The sequence below is a fragment of the Salvia splendens genome, chromosome 15 (genome assembly GCF_004379255.2).
Source record: "Salvia splendens isolate huo1 chromosome 15, SspV2, whole genome shotgun sequence".
NCBI lineage: Eukaryota > Viridiplantae > Streptophyta > Magnoliopsida > Lamiales > Lamiaceae > Salvia > Salvia splendens.
The window spans coordinates 14,219,090-14,241,366 of record NC_056046.1 but is presented as its reverse complement, the minus strand read 5'-3'; the positions used below and the strand labels follow the sequence as shown (position 1 = coordinate 14,241,366).

At 36.8% G+C, this 22,277-nt stretch overlaps 3 protein-coding genes across 5 annotated transcripts; 2 read left to right on the top strand and 1 right to left on the bottom strand.

Annotated features, from left to right (window-relative positions):
- Nucleotides 1-1,368: 1,368 nt before the first annotated feature.
- LOC121769302 (cytochrome P450 87A3-like) lies at nucleotides 1,369-3,670 on the top strand. The gene is made up of 9 exons (XM_042166064.1): nucleotides 1,369-1,573; nucleotides 1,647-1,968; nucleotides 2,052-2,201; nucleotides 2,290-2,541; nucleotides 2,641-2,730; nucleotides 2,816-2,894; nucleotides 2,979-3,085; nucleotides 3,190-3,317; nucleotides 3,389-3,670. The coding sequence occupies exons 1-9, from the start codon at nucleotides 1,377-1,379 to the stop codon at nucleotides 3,474-3,476; spliced, it is 1,413 nt and encodes a 470-aa protein (XP_042021998.1). The 5' UTR covers nucleotides 1,369-1,376; the 3' UTR covers nucleotides 3,477-3,670.
- A 2,209-nt stretch (nucleotides 3,671-5,879) lies between these two features.
- Nucleotides 5,880-12,340, bottom strand: LOC121769303 (phosphatidylinositol glycan anchor biosynthesis class U protein-like). Of its 3 annotated transcripts, XM_042166065.1 has the most exons (15): nucleotides 12,133-12,340; nucleotides 11,702-11,909; nucleotides 11,554-11,601; nucleotides 11,388-11,448; nucleotides 11,248-11,280; nucleotides 10,310-10,434; nucleotides 10,076-10,210; nucleotides 9,668-9,744; nucleotides 9,317-9,573; nucleotides 8,451-8,507; nucleotides 8,186-8,354; nucleotides 6,948-7,005; nucleotides 6,766-6,851; nucleotides 6,593-6,649; nucleotides 5,880-6,162 (listed from the first exon to the last, which is right to left on the bottom strand). In XM_042166065.1, exons 2-15 carry the CDS (start codon nucleotides 11,862-11,864, stop codon nucleotides 6,085-6,087), a joined length of 1,404 nt encoding a protein of 467 aa, XP_042021999.1. In that variant the 5' UTR covers nucleotides 11,865-11,909; nucleotides 12,133-12,340; the 3' UTR covers nucleotides 5,880-6,084. The 3 variants fall into 3 exon arrangements, with proteins under 3 accessions (XP_042021999.1, XP_042022000.1, XP_042022001.1); XM_042166066.1 differs by lacking the exon at nucleotides 12,133-12,340 and having other exon boundaries at nucleotides 10,310-10,414; nucleotides 11,248-11,304; nucleotides 11,702-11,795; XM_042166067.1 differs by lacking the exon at nucleotides 12,133-12,340 and having other exon boundaries at nucleotides 10,310-10,414; nucleotides 11,702-11,795.
- Nucleotides 12,341-14,508: 2,168 nt separating this feature from the next.
- LOC121768004 (lysophospholipid acyltransferase 2-like) lies at nucleotides 14,509-21,097 on the top strand. The gene is made up of 3 exons (XM_042164341.1): nucleotides 14,509-14,639; nucleotides 19,784-19,841; nucleotides 20,467-21,097. The coding sequence occupies exons 1-3, from the start codon at nucleotides 14,610-14,612 to the stop codon at nucleotides 21,054-21,056; spliced, it is 678 nt and encodes a 225-aa protein (XP_042020275.1). The 5' UTR covers nucleotides 14,509-14,609; the 3' UTR covers nucleotides 21,057-21,097.
- The last annotated feature ends 1,180 nt before the right edge of the window (nucleotides 21,098-22,277 follow it).

The following is a 22,277-nucleotide window of genomic DNA, read 5'->3' as shown; positions in this document are numbered from 1 at the left end:
GAAATATACCTGTGAATTGTGATATCTCAAATTTGATTTCCTTCAAAATACAAGGCTAATTATAAAGCAAAGAACCAATACACATTACATAAATATATTTGTGTAATTTTATATAATACCTCAGCTGGTGAAACAATATATAATCAAATTACTTTATTACTGGACTACATTAACAATAATTATCAATTTACCAAATTTTAAAATGAAGGATATTTAGGAATGTATAATATAGTCACACTATATTAAGGGACGGCGTTGCAGCCTTCCGTCTCCATCCCGTCACGGAGAAACGCCCGTCCAAGAGGGATAGCTCGCGAGACGTCTCACCACGCGCGTTGGCGACATGGCGAGCTCCGGTTCGTCCGTGACGCCCACTCGCCGGCCCGCGGGTGGGCGTCGTTTTTATCCGGAAAAATGTTTTTTTTTAATTTAGGGAAAATTCAAAAATTAAAAAAATCTCAAAAAATATACTAGCCGTTTATAGCCGTTTTTTAGCAAATTTTTTATTTTTTTTATTTTTTAAGCCTCCAATCACTTCTATAAATATCAAATCATTCCCACAAATTAATCCACCATAAAAAATATGTTTTTTATTTAAATTATGTATTTTTAATTTTTTTAGGATTTTATTAATGAGGTTTTTAGATTTTTTAGAATTTTAAGTTGTAATTTTATTTTATTTTTAATGAAGTGTGTTTTTTTTAATTGAATTTGGTTGAAAATAAAAATAAAAAATGAAACTGAATGAATAGTAATTTAAGGGACGGAGGGTTGCAGGTTTCGTCCCTTAGTTAAGGGATGGAGTAAAAATCCGACAAGTAAACCCAATCAATAGTTGTCTGACATGACTGACCTATGACTTTGAAGTATGAACGAATACTAGCACATGTTTTAAATTTTTATTTGTTAATTTATACAGTAAGTATTTTAATTATTAACAATAATTTAAAATAAAACTAAATCTATTAACCATAGTAGTTAACACTTTTTAAAATATTTTAGATATTTTTGGAATCTACTAAAGCTAAATCAATTACACAAAATAAACAACTAAACTAGCTACTTAAATTTACTACTGTATAACATAGTAGGAGTACTATAAAACATAAAATTAAACTATTTCCCAAGGCATTCGTCTCTCTTTTAATCGACTAATTTTGTTCTCAAAATTTTCATTTTCTTTCTAATTGTCTGACTGCCTTACGTAGGGTCAAGAGGTGGAGTTGCCGTCCATCGGTAGGGTTGCTGACCCCACTTGGGTCCGTCGTCAACATACTAGCTACCACCTTTTTTTTTCTATTTAAGGAGGTTCTTCTTGCATATGATTACATAACCTCAACTCTCAAGCTTGTTTGTTCAACAAAATAGGATAAAAAATGGTACTCCTTCCTATATTCATATCCTTGGTGGTGATCCTCATTGCAAAGTGGGTTCACAAATGGTGCCATCCCAAAAGCAACGGCACTCTCCCACCGGGCTCAATGGGGTGGCCGCTTCTCGGGGAGACTCTCCACTTCTTCGCTTCAACCACCTCCCTCGACATCCCTCCTTTCATCCGTCAAAGGATGGAAAAGTAATCAATCATCCATAAACCTTAAATGTTTTTAGTTATGTGAACTTAATTATGGTGTTCATGCATATAATAGGTATGGAGCTATATTCAAGACGAGTTTGGTTGGGGAGGGTGTGATCGTGTCGACCGACGCTGATCTCAACTACTTCATCTTTCAAAAAGAGGGAGTTTTGTTCGAGAGCTGGTATCCCTACACATTCACCCAAATCTTCGGAACAAATAGCCTACTCAATCTGCATGGCTCCGTATTCAAGTACCTCAAGAACATGGTGCTTAATTTAGTCGGTCCCGAAAGCCTCATGACCATGCTTCCGGAAGTCGAGGCCACCTCCAATCGCTACTTGACCATGTGGTCCACCCAAGACACTGTTGATCTCAAGGAAACTACAGCTCAAGTACAGTCAAATTTTAGAATGTACTATTCAAAAACAGAAAATAAAATGTACCCTAATAATTAATACTATGTTTTAATTTGCAGATGATATTTGATCTGACTGGGAAAAAGCTCATCAGTTATGACTCACAAAAATCGAGTGAAGACTTGAGGGGATACTTTGAAGCTTTCATAAAGGGATTGATCTCCTTTCCCCTCAACTTTCCTGGAACATCTTTCCACCGATGCTTACAAGTATATATACATATATATCATTTTTTTCAATATTTTTTCCTACTAATTTTGCAACACCTAATTAAGCCATGTTCATAAATTTGGTTAGGGAAGAAAGAAGGCGATGAAGATGCTGAAGGATATGCTTGAAGAAAGACGACAAAGGCCGCGACAAACACAGAGTGATTTCTTCGATTATGTGTTAAAAGAGGTCGAGCGAAAAGATACGATGCTTACAGAGGATATTGCTTTGGATTTGATGTTCGTGATGCTCTTCGCTAGCTATGAAACTACCTCGGTGGCGCTCACTTTAGCTATCAAATATCTATCCGACCATCCCTCTTTTCTACAACAATTAACGGTCACTACTAATTTCTTCTTAATCTAGCTCCTCAACTTGTTACATTTTTTATATCCCTGAAAATGCATACTAATTTTAATTTGGGACGTCGCGTTGCAGGAAGAACACGAGGCAATCATAAAAAGGAGAGAGAATCCAGATTCGGGACTAACATGGAGTGAATACAAATCGATGAAATTCACATTTCAGGTGAATATATATTTCAATTTATATATCATAATATAGCATTGAAATTGAATATTTGATGACGATGTGTAGTTTTGCTTGCATGCAGATCATTAATGAAACTATGAGGCTGGCTAATATTGCTCCTGTGATTTTCAGAAAAGCATTGAAAGACATTAAATTTAAAGGTTAGAATTACAGTATTAATTGTGTGTAATTAGTTAAAGATCAGTAGTATTAAAGTTGAAACCCTAACTATGTATGATTTGCAGAGTATATAATACCGGCAGGTTGGGCTGTTATGGTATGCCCTCCAAGCGTTCACTTAGACCCAAACACATACAAACATCCACTCGAATTCAAGCCATCGCGATGGGAGGCAAGTCGATAAACTTCGTTTTCAAATTTCAAGCATGCACATTGTAACTATAAATTGTAGAGTGAGATGAAGGGAGTATAATATATATTGTTTGAACGATGTAGGGAGTAGACACACACATGGCATCGAGGAAATTCATGGTGTTCGGAGGCGGGTTGAGAGTGTGCGTGGGAGCGGATTTCGCGAAGCTACAGATGGCCGTGTTTCTTCATTGCTTGGTCACAAAATACAAGTAATTACTACTAACTAATAAATCATTTCAATAATTTGGTGAAATCATGTTGATGTATATGTGATTTGCAGGTGGAAAGCAGTCAAAGGAGGGGAGATTGTTCGAAGTCCTGGTTTGCAGTTTCCAAATGGATATCACATCAACGTTTCTCAAATTTAGATCACAAACAGAGGGACTCAATTCTATGGAGGGTGGTATTATAATACTAATCGAATAAGTAAACTATTAGTGTGTGGTAAATGGGTGCTCTCATTAATTCCATCAGTTTATTCAGTACTATCAAAAAAAAAGAGTACTTGGGTGTTCCGAGTATTGAATATGGCTTTCTGTATTCGTATTTGTATTTGTATTGATATATGAAGCGATTTTCAGTATCTACATGCACGATGTTTGATTTACACTTCTTTAATGATTCGGCCATTATTATAAAAAGTATTTTCTTCGTCCCATTTTTTTTAGTTATTGACTTATTAGTACATGTTTAAGTGAAAATGACACATGTTTAGTGTCTCAAGACTCCAACGACGGGATTATATTTAGGAAATACAAACTTATCTTTAATACTCCTTACTCCGTCTCATAAAAATAAGGACATATGCATAATTGGTAAAGTGAGACAAAGGAGAATAAGGGAAGTTAAAATAGTGTTAGTAGATAGTAAGACACACATTATTAGTGTTTAATGGTGAGCTAGAGAATACTTGTAAATAAATTGATGTATATTGATAATGAGTCGGAGGATACTTCTACAAATGGAAATAGATTATTTTTATGGGACGGATAGAAAAAAAATGTCATATTTTTATGGGACGGATGAAGTATATAATATCTCTGACACTTTCTCTTTCACTTTTTTCTCTTCTCTCTATTATTTTTAATCTAAATAGTTATGTTAACTCTTTTTAACAAAAAAGAGTTAAACACCATTATTTAATTTGGTGCAGTTTGCGATAACAATATGTTAATTGCTTGATTATTAAGATTTCTACTTATTCCATAAGTATATTAAAGTAATGATATACGTATTAGGATATATCGAGCATATATATTTTAATAGAAATGATATGTTGCGCGTGTTATTTGAGCGACACTTGAGCGTGCGTATATTTTCTCTCTCCTCACTTCCTGTCCTCCTCCCTTCCACGTTTCTCTTTTACTTTCATTATCCATCAATTTCTCTTTCTTCACCCACTTTTGCTTCCGTCTAATTCAACCAGAGGGAAGAAGAAATCCTCACTCACTTTCTCATCCCTTCAATTCAACCCAGTAGAAAGAAGAAATCCTCACCGAATTTCTCATTCCTTCAATTCAATCCAGCAGAAAGAAGAAATCATCACCCGACTTTCTAATTCCTTTGATTCAACCCAGCCGGAAGAACAAGAAAAAAAAACTTAGATTCAATTAAATTATGGCGAAATTGATATCCCGAATAAGAGGCGAATAATTTTCATTTTTTATTGTTTTCAGTTTTTGTTAACTTTCTTTTACCCATTGATTAAATTCTATTGAAGAAAGAACTAGGATTCAACTGAATTCTCGCGGAATTTATCTTTATTGTTGCTTAATCAATATTTTCTGCCATCGACGCAAATTTGTGTTTTCTTCTCTTTTTTTCTGAATCAATTCTCGACGACGCTTTTATTAAAATATTTAATTGCAGTAATATCATTGGCAATAGGCAAGAGTGAGAATAAGAAATTTGTTATGGGTTTCACATCTCTGCAATTTTGATTTTAGGAGAAAATGAAAGCAAATGTTTTGTGGAATATCAATTTAGAGAAAAAACTCATGGAGATGAAACTGCTTGGTTATGAATAATGTTGATGGAGAATTAGATTTGTAGACAATAAAAATAAAAAAAAATAAAAGAAAAAGGAGAAAATTGGTTTAGCCGCTCACGCGCTCCGCAGAACATCTCTCTATATTTTAATTGTTTTAAAATATAAATAGTAGCATTCCCTCAGTCCGATGTTCACCTTTTCTTTTAGGATTGTCTTGTTCAAAATGTACACTTTCTATATTTGAAAATAAATTTCCATCTCCTCATTAAAATACCCAACCACTTTTTTCTCTGTACTTGTTTCACTTAACAATTCTTTGAAATCACGTGCCACTCAAGAACATGAACATCCTAGGTGGGACGGAGGAGTAGTATATAATTGTGGGATGGAGGAGTAGCATATAATTGTGGTAGGTGATTCATTCCGCTCAACGGAAGTCAAATGGTTTCTTTTTATTTAAAAAACACTTACAAAAATATGGCTATAAAAAGAAATCATACATGTTCAAAAAAAAATGTGAACATGTTGGCTTGATGGGCTAGCTAAAACTTAAAAGTCAATAGTTTAGGTTAGGAATAAAGGGTAAAATAAATGCTAGTCAGAAAAATATTTAGTAGTAGATGCTAGTTAAAATCTGAGCATTTTACAATTTTAATGTGAAAGAAATCCGTAGCAAGTAGTAGTATATTATGGCTAGTACCAAAAGACAAATTTTTATGTTAACAGAGTAAATAAAATAAAGAATATAACAAAAAAATCACGTTAAGAATAAGATGCAATATAGAACACAAAAAATACTGTAAGTATTTTATAGGATAAATAATATGAGCAACATCGCGTGCAGAACTATGATACAAGTAACCCACCTAACAGTTTTAGCTATTGCAAACTTCCAGCAATTGCACACGAGAACATCTTCAAACCATCACAACATTAAACCAATTACCTCGTTGTAAAAGTCCTTTTAACTAAAGCCGACAGCCATGTTAAACATTGTTGCATAACTTTCTGATCTTCCTGTCGTGGTTTAACATAGCACTCACACTCTCAACTACCAGAATGATCTGCAAAATGCAGAAACAAATAAATATAGGAGGGAGATGTGAATGTAGAAAATCTAATGAATACATCTTTAATGGTTCTATGGAAATGGAATTTGTGAAAATTCTGTATTGCAAAATCCTAAGTAGATTTTATACCAATGTAATCTTTCATGTATATTCATTAAGCCACTCTAATACATCACCAAAAGTGAAAAAGGTGACACCAATTTGCAAGAATTGGCTAACTGGAGAAACTTAATCCACCAGTCATGTGATTCATATATGGTTGTTTTTAAAAAGTGTATTACTCATAAAATTGCTGCGGTAATCACTGCAAATTTTCCGGATGGATCAAGAGGAAAAAGAACATACAGATACATTTCTTCTCGTGTTCAAAAAATGATGTATGTTCATTCATCATTACCAAGGAACAATATTGATAAGTAATTACCTGGAAACAAGCATATCCGATTGCAGTCGCAAAGTAAAAGTTTGCATTCCCAGTCCCCTGCATTGTATAACAAGTTAATAACAAGCAGAGACACTTAATTTGCAAGTACATGATATTATGCCCAATTCCCAGGAAAAGGTTATGCATATCCATCTAATCACACAGGCACATACCCTCCAAATCCATAGGTTGTGCATTACAGGGCTGAGAAGAGAGATCCCAACATATCCACAAAAGAGGAAGAATGTAAACTGCATCTCTGTGCCCAAATTGATTTTTAGATGTCAGTTCATGGTAAGGAAGCTCACAATCAAACTTCACATGAAAGTGCATCCAGAGAAAGAGGGCAACTAACCTGCTAACTCATTAACAAATAACACCAGTAAACTCAAATATAAAGCCGAGTCCCCAACCTAGATAGAGCAGAAGTAAAACAAGATATTAATATTAGTCAATAATTGTGACTCAAACGATATATGAGGATATCCTATATATCAGTCGAACACATCAACAGAGAAACCAAAACAATGCTAGGTTTAAGTTTAACCATCACTTAAGTCTACAAATCCTTGCCCAACAAACTATTTCTCCTTGTTCATCCTTATTCAACTGACTGCAACTAATCTAAGATTAATTTTGCACCTCAATACCTAGTATTCAGTTAGTAGCACAACTGAACTAAACTGCAGCATTGAGCAGTTGCACCAATTGAGATTAGGATTTACTAGTACCTGCTCCTTTAGATATTCTTAAAACTAGAATTCAACTCAATGTATCATTAGCTGGTTCCAATCAACAAAATCTGTCAAACTGATGGAGCATTCTAAACATGTAAACAGCAGAATTGCAAGAACGTTTGAGTGCATGGCTTCAAGTACAGGAATTTCAGTTCTATCTGAATATCATTCTCTTATTCATACAATTTCTGGCACTCAGTTTTTCCAAGAGTGAGGATCCTGCATCCTAGATAGTTCGCTTTTCTCCATGCTGTGTAGCAAGATTCATAAGAACATTTAATTCCTAACTCAATTAATGGACTCTATGAATATCTTATATGTCTAACTATATAGTACATAAAAAAGAGTAGTCATCAATTATCGGGCATAATTCTTGTTTGGGAATGGAGAAAACTGGGAGTAGTTATTGGTTTTATTTTCCTTCAATAGTAACAAAAAGTAACAGATGCTGGTTCCATTTTCTTTTTGAAAACTTAGAAGTAAACACTAAATAAATAGTTGTTCAAACATCAAAGCATAATATATATAAGCAAAAAAAGATACACCCTCCGTCCCCAAAGAATATGCACTTTGGGTTCGGCACGGGGTTTTAATGTAAAATTGGTAAAGTGAGAGAGAGGTAGAGAGAAAAAGTAATTAAAGTATTGTTAGTGGAGAATGGGTCCCACCTCATTAGAGAGAAAAGAGTTACCAAAATTAGAAAGTGCATATTCTTATGGGACGGGCTAAAAAGGAGATAGTGCATATCCTTGTGGGACGGAGGGAGTAATAAAGAGAGAATTGGTCATAAAGTAATGTACGCACTAAAAATAGAAACATTTAGATTCTATGATTTAGATAAAATGGGAAAGCTCACCGATGGATAAGATTTTAGCATTGAAGAGACTGCCAAGTAAAGAAAGGCCAAAAAACATGGCCTATGATTTAGCCGTATAGCTAACGGCAATATCATGAATAGGATGTTCACATGAAAAACAATCAGGAAAAAATTCCTGAAAAAATCAAACACTTCTGCAAAGAAGTACCTGCAGTAAAGATGCAAATGTGTTATGGAAGTTTGGAAAGAAACAAACTGCTATGCAATGCACATTTGACAAACAAAACACTCACTCAGAACTCACCATAACACACCAATATTTGGAGACAAATCCTCAATGGCAAGAATAAATCCATATGTCCTGCAAAATGGCACCGGAAGTAATCAATGAGTTCGAGAAAATAGATAGGCCATTATATCAAATCGTAGGTCTTCAGTGCACAATGATGAGAGAAAACAAAATAAGCAAATACTCCCTCCGTCCCGTGCTACTCGCACGTTTGCTTTTCGGCTCGTCACAAAGTCCTTATACTATTTATAATTTAAGTTAGAATTAATGCATTTAATTAATATGTTAGTTTAAGTTAAGAGCTCTTTTATTAAGTGATGTCTCATTACACCTAAAATTCTTTTTTAATTACACAAAAAAATCAATCCCAAATTTACGGCCTAAAATGAAAAGTGCGAGTAGCATGGGACGGAGGGAGTATATAACAAAGTATAATCAACAAAATCCAATAGGTAAAGCACATTCAATTAAATATTGCAAAGATCAAAGAAATTATTTCAACCACAGATAAGCAAATTATTTTCCAGTTGGAAAGGGGGTAGGGAAAGGGGTCAAATTCTGCCAATACTTCCACTCCAGTTAGGTAAGAGTTCAAGTAAAAGTAACAAGTTGAGAAATCATAATATGGTCATTCACTATACATATCAGGAAACGCATGGACCACAACAGAGATCCTGAATAGCTATTCAGATAGATGATGTACATAAAGATGTGGGCTTCTTGGGGATGACCAGTTATCGGTTGTGGCTTGTGTTGAGAACATTTGACGCGCATGCATGGCATAAAGCATAGCTACTATTTCATGTTGATACTCCTAAATAATTGCTAAACCAAAACAAAAAATTTAACTATAATTATATGTATATACATTCAATGTTTACCTCTTAAACATCTCCCCAAGACCACCATACTCTTTCATAGAGATGGCACACATAATTAACACATAGGAAGTCCATACAAATGCCCAGAAGAAGAAGGTGACAACTCTCCGCCAAGAGAAATATGTTTTAGAGAATTTATCATTCAGTGACTTGAGTTCAGCATGATCGGCTGATATCTTTTCTCCACCTTTTAGATTACTCTGCGCAAAAAGTTTTCTTGGGGGTGCATCAAGACCATAACCCAACAAAAAAACCACCTGAATGGGAGAAAAATCAGTGAACGTTCTTTAGCATCTGTCTGTGCTAAAAAATTACCGCTAGCTAAATAATAAATTTCTGCCCAACACATACCGGAATCACTAGAACTATGGGATACAGAGACAAATGTGATGATACGACCCACCCAAAAGCTGCCAATGGTACTATTCCTGCATATTTCAAAAGCAAACATGTAATCCACATTACGTCAAAACTTAATAATGGTGTTTATTTTAAAATTTTGGTCTATCGTACAACAATAGTAAATGTGAAGTGTACTGAATGAGGTCAGCCAACGTAACACATACAAATTGAAATTTGGGACACAATCAAAGAGTTGTATAGTATTACTACTACAGTACTAATTAAGCCTTTCATGACAATATACATAAGACAGCCTCTAAAGCTTTACAGAAATAGCAAAATAAATGTGTAGCAGTTTAAAATTATTAATATCCTAGATAATGAATGCAGAAAGAAGACAGGTTGCTCACTTCATACCTGCAGATGCTCCATAAAGTGACATGACAACAAACATATTTTCTATAGCTGAAGTATTGAAACCAATGCAAGAGACGATTGTGAAAGGGTTCCACAAATACACAAGGGCAGCAACATCACCAGATGGCACAGCCTCTATAAACAAAATTTACAAAATAAAGTAATTTTTATTAGTTTCTGGATGTGCTATCGAAAAAACTAAACGATCAATTCAATGGCAGCGTGTTCAGTTACCATTGCCTTTGCACAGCTTATCAAGGCCTAATGCTTTACAATTGTGAAGATGTGCTCTTACAAGACTGGTCCCAGTTGCACGAATAAGGATTGCGCTGATAAAATCTGCAACCACAGAAACCAGACTGTATCCAAAAGTATGTTGATTTTTTACTGAGCTTAATGATATTCGCACAAAAAAATCCAAATACAGGATGTGAAATTGGCACAATTTCGGTTGCGAAGAAAGAAGATGAAGACGTGCAGTACATGCTGCATGAATTCTACATCTGGTAGCCCAACCCCATCCACACAAGAAAAGGCAAACTAATTTGACATAGTTGTGTGGGTAATAATAGTTTTACATTACAATTGTCAGAGAGTCACTTCCGAGTGAAGGATCATGTGGCATTTTAAGTGATGAACCAGAAAGATGAAGGGTGTAGCATTGTAGCATGGTGTGACATAATTGTGTTGGCATGGAGAAATAACATACTCCCTCTGTCCCACAAGAGTATGCACTCTTTCCTTTTTAATCCGTCCTACAAGAGTATGCACTTTTTAATTTTGGAACACTTTTCTCTCTATTGAGTGGGACCCATTCTCCACCAACAATACTTTAATTACTTTTTTTTACTTTCTATCTCTTTCTTACTTTACTAATTGTGCATTAACACCCATGCCCAACCAAAAGTGCATACTCTTGTGGGATGGAGGGAGTATCTATTCTATCACCAGTAAATAAAAGCTTCACTTGATTCCTCTGAAACTGCTCAGAAAGATGCAATGCATCAGCATCACCAATGATCCTAACTAGCATTCTAAGTATTTCTGATAGAATTAGAAAGTACAGATTACAGCCATGTGTGAGAAAACATGAATGCTTTACAGAGTGGACCATAAGCCAGAGAAAGAGAAAGAGAGAGAGAGAGAGAGAGAAATTGATAGGAAGCCAATACCTGCATAACAGTTCACTAGATAGCCCTCCAATTCTGCATCACGCAATTGAATAATCACTAAAATGACACAACATTGATGATCAAGTCAAGCATGAAGTTATTCAAAGTCTGTTCAATACAAAAATTAAGGGGGTGATTACTTTTTAACAGTAAGAGGCCCAAGAATCGAGAGCAACAAAGGCGACCCATGGTACATTGAACCTGTTTATCACACCCATAAGAGTAGTCTTAACACGATAAAAATCCAAAACAAAACAAAATATAAGTTCATATACAAATGCAAGGACAACATGAACTATCACAAACCAGAATAAGGAGACATTGACAATTGCTTTAGCCAGTAGCCTTCCGCCACTACAAGAAAAAAATAAATTTCAATCGAACTTATTACAGATATAGTAACATCACATACATGTACGCAGCTAATACAGAGAGATAGTGAGAGAGGAAGTACGGCGGCGGAGGCTGGTGAGCGGAGTGGAGACTTCGGGGCGTGAAGAGAGGTTGAGATTTTTGGAAAAATAAGTTAAAATTAGTCTGAATAATACAGAAGCAATCGCCCATTTCCAAAACCCTAATTTGTTTCTCCAACTTCCAGTTGTGCTTCTGTCCTCCATCGATTTATTCCTGGAAAATGCTTCTACTTTCTCTCAGATCAGGGCCTGCGACAGAGATTTCTGCTAATGTCGATAATTGTCGAATTGATTGAGAACCAGAGATATATGTATGCAAAACTGGTGAACATAAATTGTGTGCCCAAAAAAGTGGAGCAAATTCTAAACTTCCAATTTTAGTCTTCTTAACAATTCAACCATGCCAGATTACATATTGCTAGATCAATCGAAGCTCACTATCTGTTTCCATATTGAAGAAATATAATTTTACCAAGCGGATGTTGTTCGACTGAAACGGAGAGAGGCGGCGGCCTCGGAGTCGCTGGTCTCCGTCGAAATGGAGAGGTGCGGCGTGAAATGGATGGGACGGAGAGGAAGAGGGAGAGTGAAGTGGGATGGTCCGATTGCAGAGGTGGCGGAGGCTGGCTCTCGCACCAAATCAATTCGAACAATTTGAATTTAATTTAATTTTTTCAGAGTGAAACAGAAGCGTGGAAGTTTAGAACAATACAGATGGACCTATAAGAAAATTTAATTCCCATATTACCCCTCGATCTGTGCAAAAGGTCAGCTCAGATCATCCGCAACTCTGTCTCTTATCCGTCTCTTAACCGTCTCATCTCTTCATTATTCTGGAGCCCCATTGTACTTTTTATCTCATCTCACCTGCAACCCTCTATCTTTTAACCGTCTTTTAACCATCTCATCCTTTAACTATTCATTCAATTTCATTTTTTATTTTTATTTCCAACAAATTCAATTAATAAAAACACACTTCATTAGATAAAATAAAATAAAATTTTAACTTAATATTCAAAAAAAATTTAAAAACACATAATTAAAATCCTACAAAAATATTAAAAATACATAATTTAATTTCTTCTGCGCACTCTACTGGTTGCCAAAGTTTGTCCAAATGTGCTCTATTAGATCATCTTGGAGTTGGGTGTGGGCGGTAGAATCACGTGTCCTTGCCCGAATAGACAACCGATCTTGCATAGACGGATGCACCTCACTGCGAGGCGGACAGCTTGCGGTAGAGCTTCCCGGGGTTTCAGGGTCGAACCAATTTCCCGCCTCAGGTCCTTCGTCGGCGACAATCATGTTGTGCAAGATTATGCAAGTATACATGATATCGACCATATTCTCCATAAACCACGTACGAGCCGGGGCTTTGATAATGTTGAAGCGAGCTTGGAGAACCCCGAACGCTCTCTCCACATCCTTGCGAGCAGCCTCTTACTTCTGCGCAAAAAGAGCCTGATTTTCGTTCACCGGCCAGTTGAACGTCTTTACGAAGGTTGGCCACTTCGGGTAGATGCCGCCGGCAAGATAGTACCTCATTTTATACTGCCGGTTGTTAGCGATGAAGTTGATGGCTGGCGCTTTACCATTCAAAATTTCGGTGAAGAGGTCGGATTGGATTGAGCACGCTGGCGTCGTTGTTCGATCTGAGGACCCCAAAATACGCATGTCAAATCCATAACCGATAGTCGGCAACGGCCTAGAGTATAACTGTGGGGTGGGTGCCTTTGTTGCCGCTTGTGTATGACCCCTCCATGCCACAGGACAATTCTTCCATTGTCAATGCATACAATCGACGCTGCCAAGCATCCCGGGGAATCCGTGCACTTCTTCGTGAAGTCGGAGCAGAAACTGACAATCTGTCGTGCTTGGGCTCCGGAGAAATTCGTCGGTGAAGGCTGCCCGGACGCCTTTGCAGAAGTTTATCAGACACATTCTCCCAGTGCTTTCCCCGATGTGCAGGTATTCGTCGAACACATCCGTCGTTTGTCCAGTAGCAAGCTGACGGATTGCTGCAGTACATTTCTGCAGCGTCGTGTGACTGGGACGGCCAACGGCGTCAAACCCTTCTTGGAAGAACTCTTCCCGAGCTGCCAACGTATTTGCGATGTGCATAAATAGTCGTTTCCGCATGCGGAAACGGCGACGGAAGTAGGTCTCTCCCCATACCGGGTTGTCACAAAAGTAGTCGCGTACCAACCTTGCAGCGGCTTCCTCCCGGTTACGATGGATGTAAGTCTGGGATCGCCTTGGAGGCGTCGTGGCTTCCTCCTTCTCCCGACGTCGATCTTCTACTAGCGATTCTTCCATTATGCGACGCATTTGCTGAAATGGATCCATAAATTATTTAAATTTGGGAGAAAAATAATGTTTTGAGATGAAAATTAGAGAGGAAAGAGAGATGATTTGAGAAGAATAGATGTGTGTTTGTGTGTATAAATGAGAATGAAGGAGGAGTATTTATAGAATAAAAAAAGAAAAATAAAAAATTAAAAAAATTACCGTTCAACGGTAAAAACGGAAACATTACCGTTATAAAGTTTTTTTTTATTAAAATTGAATTTTTTAAAAAATGATTTATTGCGTCAGCGTGACGACGCCCACTCGCGGGTCGTCCCTTCGGGATGAGACGCTCGGCGAGACGGGACCGGGACGGAAGGCTGCAACGCTGTCTCGCGGCCGTCTCGTCTCTCCGAGACGAGACCGAGACGCCCGCGAGATGCGTTGCAGATGCTCTCAGTCTCCACAATTACACAATTGCTGAATATCTCCATATTTCTACTAAAATTTGCCAAATAAATTAACTTATCACTCACAAAATTAATTCACTTCTCAGTTCTCACGCAAACTCTGATTCCATTCTCCTCAAATTTACAAGAAGTAATCGGCTAATGGCGGCTGATCAAGGAGCTATTGAAACGTTCATGAGCATTACCGGAGCCGATGAAACCACCCGCTATACAGAAGCTTGAGGTGGTTTTTAGCATAAATTAGTGCGATAATTTTATTTTCTGTTCTTCTGTTGATTCGATAATATTGTTTATGTTTTTCATTTTCTTTCTGAAAATGTTATGTCTGATCGCAATATGTGGCGTTGTTGGATTGCAAGCTACAGGAATATATATGTATGTGTGTATATATATTGGTAGCATATTAGGGTTTTCTTTTGTTCAGATTTTTTTTTGTGAAATTTCATTAGTTATAGGGAAACTCACGTGCTAAAATTTTGTTGCTGTGTTGGTGGGGGAGCAGTTTCGTATTGAGATTGGATTTTAATGACTAAAGATGTATTTTGTTCGAATTAATCAAACCTTTTGTACTCGCAAAGCTTCACGTTTTGGTGGTGGTGATGGTTTCTGTGGGACGAAAAACATTGAATAAGGTTTTGGCAGTGATGAGACTTTGATTTTGTTTTAAACTAATCATCATGAGATGATTTTTGTGGAATAATTTAGACTCTTACATAAGGATTCGTAACTTGGTAGTTACTTATATGAAAACCAGCATTCTTCTTTGTATGCTAAAGCATGGTGTGTTTGGAGGGCATCCACAGCGCTAGCTCGTTGCCAGCTCGGTCTCGTCTCGGCGAGACGAGACATGTTGGTTTCTGGGGATTACAAGAGATAACAGTAGGGCGTAATACAACCCAAAAGAAAGAAAAGGAGAAACTGAACTAAAGAAATTACAATAGAAATCGAAACAACTAAACCAGTATGATAGCCGAGTCGAGGAGGCCTCTTCCCGCAAGACGAGATACGCCCCGGTAGTGCTCTTCGGTTTGACGTGTCGTCCCCAAAGGTAAAACGGCTACGTCTCTATTGATGCAGCACCGCAATCAGCAGAGCTCCGGCGAACTGGATGGAGGAGAGGGCAGAGCTTCGACAGAAAGACAATGCAGAGAGGGAGAGAGCTTATGATGCAGATGCTTGTGAATGATGTAGTGCAAATGCATGGAGTGGCTAGCCTATTTATAGGCTCAGTCCACTGCTGTGGGTCACCAGCCATGAAGGCTCATCATGGCAGATTCGTAACCGCCGACGGTTACGAGCGTGTGGCAGGAGTGTGCCTTTCGCATGCGGAGCGTGTGCTTTTCTCACGTGGCAGCTCTGACTGTGCCACGCTTGACGACGTGTCAAGCCACTTGGATTGCTGACTCTGCGGTGGTATAAAAAGATTAAGTTGGGGCTAGGGACAAGCCCAAGCACCAAGCCCAAAGACCAATTGCCAAGATCCAAGTCCAAGATCGAGATCGAGATCTGGATCGGGCACGCGGCCCGCGACCGCGACCGCGACCACGAGCACGTGCACGGGCTCGGGCTCGGGCGGGCGGGCGGCGGCGGCGCGCGCGTGTGCGCGCGTGTGGGCTCTTTCACCCATCTTGGTCCACTATAATTATTAAGTAACATAAAGTCACTTAATTTAAACACATTAAAAGATGTGTTAATCCTCCAATGTGGGATAATTAACACTAGTTAATTATTCCCTAAGTTCCAACTCCAAGCTTTAATTAAAAGCTAATTATGTCCAACTTTAATCCACTATTTCTCACTCACCGGAAATCGGATTTGAGAAAGTGAATATACTACATTTATCTACGTAAAATGTAGATCGACGCTATGTCATTTAATTTCATAAAATTAAATGTCTCGCCACATTTATTATTTGGTCAAAATCCATTGACCGGGCATATTTAATCCATGATTTTTACAATCCCCCACATGAGTGGAAATAGCCAAATGCATGCAGATACAAGCTCAACCTTCGAGAGATATATAAGCATAAGGATAGGTAGTTGTTGGCCTTGAACCTTCCATAGTCGACACCATCGGATACACAGGCGGCTTAGTAGCGCGATGCTTTGAACTAATCTCCCACGGCGTGCACCGAGACAATGGCGTTAACGCTTAAACACTTCAACCTCATTCGTTCTCACGTTTTGTGTCCATTGCGGTCTTGGACACCACTTTGGATTCATAAGTGTGTTTTATGAAGCGACCACACTTCACACTTACACAGGTGATTCTTAGTCAAGTACCTTGCCATACTTGGTCTCTTTGAGAACTCCATCTCTTTGAGATCCTTAAGAACCATTAAAAGTCATAGACTTAGCCTTTACCACTAGGCAAGTTCTCTAACACTCTATTGCTCTCTAGGGAATAGATATAGTTGAGTGTTTCTCATGAACTCTCATAGCTTAGTTGTCCCTTTGAACCAAGTTCTTGGGATCTCCAGTCATCATGGTTGGGTTACCACTATAATAGTTCTTTAGTTTGTGGATTTCAAACTCATTCCCTCTAGCAACTTGTTCATTTGATCACGGTTTATCCATTTGGTTAGCGGATCCGCTAGATTATCTATTGACTTCACATAGTCAATTGTAATCACCCATGTTGTGATCAAATGTCTCACGGTGTTATGTCATCGACGTATATGTCGAGACTTACCATTATAGAAGCCATTGTTTGCCCTTCCAATAGCTGTTTGGCTATCGCAGTGGATCAGCACTGGTGGCACTGGCTTAGACCAACATGGAATATCTTCAAGGAAGTTCTTAAGCCACTCGGCTTCCTCACCCGCCTTATCTAAGGCAATGAACTCCGATTCCATTGTTGATCGGGCTATACATGTCTGTTTTGTGGATTTCCACGATACAGCACCACCCCCAATAGTAAAGACGTATTGAAAGTGAGTCTCTATTATCGGATATCCAATTGGCATCACAGTACCCTTCAAATACCGGGGGGTATCTCGAGAAGTGTAGCCCAAGATTTTGAGTATGTTTTAAATATCTCAAAACCCTCACAAGAGCTCTCCAATGCTCTTTGCTTGGATTGCTCGTGTAACGACTCAACTTGTTCACGACACAAGCGATGTCAGGTCGAGTGCAATTAGTCAAGTACATAATGCATCCGATCACCCGTGCATACTCTTCTTGTGCAACGGGCTCGCCTTTATTTTTGCTCAAGTGAACGTCGAGTTCAATTGGAGTCTTAACCGTCGCGCCATCATAGGCTTTGAATTTATTCAATATCTTCTCAACATAATGTGACTGTGTTAAGATGATTCCATCAGACGTTCTTAGAATCTTCATCCCAAGAATTACATCGGCTAGACCCATGTCTTTCATGTCAAAGTTTCTCTTTAACATGGCCTTTGTATCGTTAATTACTTGAGTGTTACTACGCAAGATTAACATATCATCAACGTATAGACACACTATAACATGGTCGTTATTAGTGCTCTTGATGTAGACACATTTGTCGCACTCGTTGATTTTAAACCCATTTGATAACATCACATTATCAAACTTCAAGTGCCATTGCAATGGCGCTTGTTTTAATCCATATAGAGACTTTACGAGCTTGCATACCTTTTTCTCTTGTCCAGGTACTACAAACCCTTCGGGTTGCTCCATATATATTTTATCTTCTAATTCACCATTTAGAAACGCGGTCTTTACATCCATTTGATGAATCTCAAGATTGTGCAATGCAGCAATAGCGAGAAGCACTCGAATAGATGTAAGCCTTGTTACAGGTGAATATGTATCGAAGAAGTCATGTCCTTCCTTTTGTTTAAAACCCTTTACTACTAAACGGGCTTTATACTTATCAACTGTTCCATCGGCCTTAAACTTTCTTTTAAGGACCCATTTGCATCCTAAAGGTTTAGCACCTTCGGGCAAATCAACCAACACCCAAGTGTGGTTTAGCAAAATTGAATCAATTTCGCTTTGAACAGCTTCTCTCCAATGTAACCCGTCTGGGCAATTGAATGCTACTTTTATAGATGTCGGTTCTTCATCTATCATAAAAGCAATGTAGTCAGGACCAAATGTTTTTGGTGTTCTGACCCTATTACCACGTCTTAGTACTGTATCATTCGGATCGGTCCTTGCACGCTTGCGCGATTTAGGTTCCTCATCTGCTGATTTAGAACTAGTGGCTTCTTCTTCCACTGGTTTAGAACTAGTGGCTTCTTCTTCAATTCTTGTCTCAGAATTGGTTACGACCTTTTCTTTGTCTTTGCAAGGAAATGTATTTTCGAGAAATACGGCATTCCTTGACTCAATTGTTGTCCCTACTATTATAGTCGATATTTCGGACTTGTGAACAACAAATCGATATGCACTACTATTAAGTGCATATCCAATGAAGATGCAATCAACCGTCTTAGTTATTAATTTAATATAAAATAATTATTATTATTTATTAATTACTACTCCATTCGTTCCTTCATAGTTGAGTCATTTTTCCATTTTGGAAAGTTTCTTCATAGTTGAGTCATTTCCATATATGGTAACTTTTTTCTCTCTCTTACTTTATTCTCTCTACTGTATTCACTTTATACTTTATTCTCTCTACTTTTTCCTTTCTCTTACTATGACGAAACGGAGGGAATACTAGTTTTTACTATTATAACAATAATATAATTATAATTATGATTAAGTATATTTAAATGATATTAAAAAATAAATTAATTATTAATTCATAACATCAAAATAATAATATTAACATTGATTAATAATAATAGTATAAAGAGTGAGGAGAACGAGAGAAGATATTATAATATCAATTTTGGCACTAGTTTTGTCTATGTCCAAAATACCCTTTATAATGCAAATGGAAAAATGAATTTGTTTAGAGAGTATTTTGGGGTGAAAATTGCATCAGGTATCAAAAATGTGATTTATAGGTATAAAAAACGATATAAAATAAAAATTCGGTACCATTTATGTGCGAAAGTGAAAGATCATGCACCATTTACATAGTTCACTCTATTTTTAAAAGTTTGTTCCTATTCAGGAAGAAAATTCTGACGATGATGAAACCAAGAATACATGGATTATGGCTTTTTCATTATACTAAAACTAAGTTCCTAACTCCACTTGTTGATAACGAAAAGATCAATCTCCTGACTCCCCCTTCTGCACATGCTCGCTACAGACAGATAATATCTTGAAGCAACCATGTTTCTTAAACAATAGCTAGTTCCTAATATATCATTTTAGTTTAGTCAAAGCAAAGGTCTGAGGGCTAAATGTGTAGTTAATGTGTGGTAGCGTGGGGGATTATATCATCAGTTTTTTAGTTTTTGAATAATGTTGATGTGTGCAGCCATGTGTATTACATGAGAGTGGTGATGCATGGAAGGAAGGGGGTATAGATGCTACAGGTGAGCACTTTCTCATTACTTCCAACTTAAATTTGTTTCATTCTTGATCATGCTCATCTTTGGTTGTTGACTGTTGAACACGTACTGACATGGTTATGCCATGTTGTAGCATTTATTTACTGATGTGAGTATCTTAACTTTTCAAGCTATGGTATGCTAAAGTGTTTCTAGAGCTGCTTTAAAAACTTATTGATTGAACTGCTATATTAGGCATTAGGATTATTATGCTTCTGTATAGTGATATACACTATGTATTAATGTCTATATAATTATGAATGATGAATAACATGCTTTTTTCTTATTCTGCATAGTCTTTATTTTATTGATTAAAAACTGTACCTTTATAGTGTATATATATATATATCATACCATTGTGGTCCAAAAAATGTCTAAAACAAAAGCTGAAGCCTGTGCATAATGAATTGGGATTCAAATGTAAATAATGCAAATCTGCTCCTTTTAGAGTGGCCATCTGGACTGTTTAAGCTTGTTCCTGTAAAATGAAATGATTCACAGCATATCAGCCTCTTTCTACTGAGGAATACTGTAGTCAAATTATGCCTATGAACTAATATCATGATTTGAATGAAATTTCTTATACATTCTTGGTGTTCCCTATGTATAGGATCTCTGATAGTGATAGCACTAAAAATCATATCATGTGTGATCAATTACAATGATGGAGTTCTAAAAGAGGAAGATTTGCGTGAGGCTCAATTAAAAGCGTTGAAAAAGCTGCCATCTTTGCTTGAGTACTTTGGTTACTGTCTGTGTTGTGGAAGTCACTTTGCTGGTCCAGTGTATGAAATGAAGGATTATTTGGAATGGAGTGAGAGGAAAGGGGTATTGGTTCTATATTCTTGTAAATGCTTCAACATGATCTTGTTATTGATTCAGCCATTATCATCTGTGATAGATTTGGCACTTGCAAAGCTGTTCTTCAAGCCACTGTCTGCCTGTATGGGATTATATCTCTATCTTGTACCACATTTCCCACTTTCTCGATTCACAGAACCAGTATACCAAGAATATGACTTCTGGAAACGACTAAGCTACCAGTACATGTCAGGCTTCACTGCTCGTTGGAAATATTATTTCATTTGGTCCATCTCAGAAGCTTCTATCATAATATCTGGTTTTGGATTTTCAGTTCCGTGCAGTTACCCCTTGTATGGAATATTCAAGTTAGCACCTGGCTCAGGCATGGTAAGTTAACTAAGTATTTATTAAAAATGCATAGCTGCGAAGCTGCCCGTGTTGTAACCTCCAGAGTAGCATGGGAGTAGTCCAAGTGCAGCATAACAACTATGATGATCTATTGGCCTTTATATTGCTTCCTTGCTCTGCCACAGCTTCAGAGGCTAAATTCTGAAACGCTTTCTCATCCAAAACAATCAATTGCAGTTGAAATTATTACTATGCGTACCTTTTTATTGTGCTTGCATATTTTGAGCTTAGAGTTGGGAATATTATGATTGTATGATAATTTTGTACACATTCACTTTGAATTATGCTTTTTTTTACATTTGCTTATCTGATATCTGTAAAATGAATCATAAAACTATAATCTACATCTTCATCCAATCTATTTTTTGTTACAATGTTTAGATGTCTATGAGAGGCTGATTCAGAATGGAAAGAAACCAGGATTCATGGTTGGTATGTCTCTCCACAATTAGATTTCGACTTAAAGCTATCAACAGTAATGTGTAGGTGAAAAAATCAAGCGTTTACTATATTGGAACGATTGTTCCAATAGTTCTAATTCTGCTTGGCAAATTCATCAAGCCGGCGAGGCCAGCAAGAGGCAAAGCTCTGAAAGACCAGTAATGGGATTCAAATTGCATTTTCGGAATTCTATTTGTGATTCGAAGTAATGGAATTGTAAATTATTTGCATCTTTTTGTATTTGTACCTTGCGTACGTCCAATCTAATGACAAAGATGTTGAAAGTTAAGTATTGATCGCAGTTTAATGTACGCATTTTAAACGGAGTGAACTACATAAATGACACATGATCTTTTACTTTGGCACATAAATGATATATGATATTTATTTTATATCATTTTTGATACCTTTAAATCACATTTTTGGTACCTGATGAGATTTTCACCCAAAAATGTCCTCTAAACAAATACATTTTGCCATTTGTGTCATAGATGATATTTTGGACATACACAAACCTAGTACCAAAAGTGATATTATAATATTTTATCTCATTTTCCTCACCCTTTATACTATTATTATTAATCAATATTAATATTACTATTATTTTGAAGTTATAAATTAATAATTAATTTTTTTAATATCATTCAGTATAAACTTAATTATAATTATAGTTATAATTATATTTAATTATTACAATAATATTATTATTGTAATACTAAAAACTAGTAGTAATTAATAAATAATTATAATATTATTATTAATCAATAT